Below are 3,196 nucleotides of genomic sequence, written 5' to 3'. Positions count from 1 at the left end.
AACCAGTAGGTGGCAGTAGTGTTCTTTGACAAACATGGATTTCTTCAGTAAAGCACATTCAAATGAAAATTACCTTTAATTAAAACACTTATCATTTATTGAACAGTTTGTAATAATTTCATATTTAAAGTAATTTCAGAAGTTTGAATTCTGAATGTGAGCGGACTTTTCCTTTAAATCTGGATGTATTCAGTCTGTTGCGTAGGTTTCAGTGCACTGACCCAGTTCTCATCAGTGCAGACCGGGTTCTCAGTCGTGGCTAAAGAACGGCGTCCCCGCAGCATGATGCCATCAGCACCGTGTTTCATGGTGGGGATGGTTAGCTGTCAATCACTCACAGCATTGTGCATCTAGACTAGCATATTCTGACTTTATCTCATCTGAGCAGAGCAATCTTATGGTTTTCTCCCAGCAAAGCTTTGTCCTTGGCCAGCAGATTCTCCACCTGAGCAGCAGATACCTGCAACTCCTCCAGTCATCATGAGCGTTTCTGCTGGGATGTTGAACTGTTCTTCCTATTATTCTCATGAGCCTGTTCGTCCATAAATGTTCTCCACTAAACATTTTTTGCACATGATTTTATTTTATTGATGTGCATCAGAGTAAAGGGGGATAAATACTCTTCTGGTTCACATTGCTATTTAATGTAGGATTGTATTAACTTCATTGGTTCCACTAACGGCATAAATCTGATAAAGTGTTCCTGATTTTTCAAGGTTACATGAAGAGGAGAAAACGCTTCACGTCCTGCAGTCAGCCAAGCCAAAGGTTGTCTCCTTGGCCAACACCATAAGCAGAGACCCAACAAGTCCAGCATCTTCCAAAGAGCCCCAGGACTCTGATTTGGTCGAGGCAGAGAACCAGTCTGCAGACGATGGGAGGACTTTAATAGAACGGATGTTTGGTGGAAAGCTGATCACAGGCATCCGCTGTATGCAATGCAACTGCATCTCTGAGAAAGAAGAGCCTTTTACGGACCTGTCTTTGGCCTTTTGTCCTTCAGCCTCCTCCCAGGGCAGCCCTAAAGCAGAGAGACCTTCAGAGGAGGCCAAGCTGCTCTGTCAGGGATCTGTCAATGGTGGCAGTGAAGCCCCAGAATCAGGCTCAGCCAGCAGCGCAGCTCCTAACATTCAATATGAGCCAGTGATGACTACTGAGCCCCCTCTCGCAGTGCCGGACCTGGTGAACTATTTTCTGGCTCCTGAGATCCTCGACGAAGACAACGCTTACTTTTGTGAGACGTGCATTTCCCTCCAACGAGCTGAGAGGACTATGAAAGTAGTCTCTGCACCCAAGTACCTCATTCTCACATTGCTGCGGTTCTCTTACGATGCCAAAAGCCATATCCGTAAGAAGATTCTAGACAGCGTCATCATCCCACCAGCTCTGAGACTTCCTGTTTATGCCGCTTCAACACCTGTGCACTGCTCCTCTACCAACTCATCTCCCCTGCAAGTTGATTCTCCTGAGAGCAGCGAGAACCTGGCTAAGAAACTCAAATCATCACAAGAAGAGGAAGAGGAGGGAAAAGTGAAGATGGATGAGGCTGAGGTGAGCGAAGGTAGTGAAACCTGGGTCCAGTCTGTGCCCTATATGCTGAGCTCCGTAGTGGTGCATTCTGGTATATCATCAGAGAGCGGCCACTACTATTCCTACGGCCGAAACATCAATGGAGCAGATGGGATGCAGTGTCCAGGGGGCCTCCCTCCCACCTCAGACGATTCAGCCAATGGCCAAGCTGCCAGCAGTCTCTGCACGTCTGAACAAGCTGACGTCTCCGCTCCCAGCGGCCTGGAGGCAAAGGACTGGCTCCTGTTCAATGACAGCAAAGTGACGTTCACCTCCCTACAGTCGGTCCAGAACATCACCAACCGCTTCCCCAAGGACACGGCGTATGTGCTCATGTACAGGAAACAGGAGCTGCCAGGGTCCGGCCGAAACGAGGGACAAACGGCAAATGGAATGAGAGCGAGCGCTGAGCCCCCCCTGCAAAAAGAGCTGCTGGACGCTATTATCGAAGACAACAAGCTGTTCCTACAGGCAAGTTCTCTTCACTCAGGCACCAATCTGCATCACTGTAGAGCAAAACTCTGCAAATCTAAAAGTAATTAAACATCTCTGAAAATCAGCGTATCTTCCCTTAATATGAGCGGCTAATAAGACGATCTGTCAATGGAAGGAGGGTGTATGCCTTTAAAATAGGATCTTTAGAAATAATACACAGGAATAAGATAAGTTTTTATTATTTTTAACAGAGATCCTCTTATAACTTCAGTAAATTGTTTTACCAATCTACTCAAAACGAGGGAAATGAAAAATATTTACAGAAAAACTGACGTAGAGCTCTGTTGTTGCAGTGAAAACACCTGGTCCTGCAGGATGGTGGTAAGTGTGTCTAAAATGAGCAGAACGGTGAGCTTTCCTGGGGCTGTGCTGTCAGAATCACGCAGACTGTAGATTTATGAGTGGAGGGGATGTAGATCTAGATATTTACCACCTGCAAACGGTCAGGCAAACTGATCTTAGGCCATTATAAATGATATTAATCATGAATAAAACCTTTTGAACATTCTTATCATTACCTTTATCTCCAACTTCTTTTATGGCCACCTCCCAAAACAGAAATATGCGCCTTTTAACCTTGGGTCTGTCCACTTCTCAGCTCCTGTTATCAGTAACCTGCCCTACGGCCCTTTTATCTTTTTTTTTTTTGGACTCCTTATTTGGAATCTTTGAAGGTCAGGCCTGTAGTGCAAAAAAAGAGCTGCCTGTTGTAGGGAAGTTGCAGTTTTCAATTTGATTGTCCCACTTGATCAGTGAATCTCTGCAGCAGTTATTGTGTTTTTTCAGCTGATGGGTTGAATGGATCTCTGTGGGATGTGGAAATTTTGGGATCTTGTTTCAGAACCAGATCCGCTTAGAGTTTCTCCTCCTGGACCTGTCTGCTGGGTTCTTTGTTTTTTTTTTTCAATGCTGCTTTTTGTCCACTAGTGTTTTCTGACTAACCTCTGACACAGAGCAACTGCAGAGATTAAACCTCATCACGAGGAGCTCGTCTTCCAATTAGGTACTATAGTTGTTTAAGGAATTTGGTTGCATTTTTTACTAATGGCTTTCAGAATATATATATATATATATATATATATATATATATATATATATATATATATATATATATATATATATATATATATAT

General features: G+C 44.1%; 1 protein-coding gene across 1 annotated transcript in view; it reads left to right on the top strand.

The window, feature by feature from the left end:
* The window catches only part of usp38 (ubiquitin specific peptidase 38), an 11,772-nt gene that overhangs the window by 6,590 nt on the left and 1,986 nt on the right, over nucleotides 1–3,196 (top strand). Inside the window, exon 10 of the mRNA XM_015403728.1 lies at nucleotides 717–2,040. Coding sequence (XP_015259214.1) covers nucleotides 717–2,040 — 1,324 coding nt within the window. The remainder of the gene's footprint in view (nucleotides 1–716; nucleotides 2,041–3,196) is intronic.

This window comes from Cyprinodon variegatus, unplaced genomic scaffold (assembly GCF_000732505.1).
Source record: "Cyprinodon variegatus isolate N-32 unplaced genomic scaffold, C_variegatus-1.0 Scaffold1551, whole genome shotgun sequence".
Taxonomy (NCBI): Eukaryota; Metazoa; Chordata; class Actinopteri; order Cyprinodontiformes; family Cyprinodontidae; genus Cyprinodon; species Cyprinodon variegatus.
The sequence above is the reverse complement of the archived record's forward strand: the minus strand, read 5'-3'. Positions and strand labels throughout refer to the sequence as shown.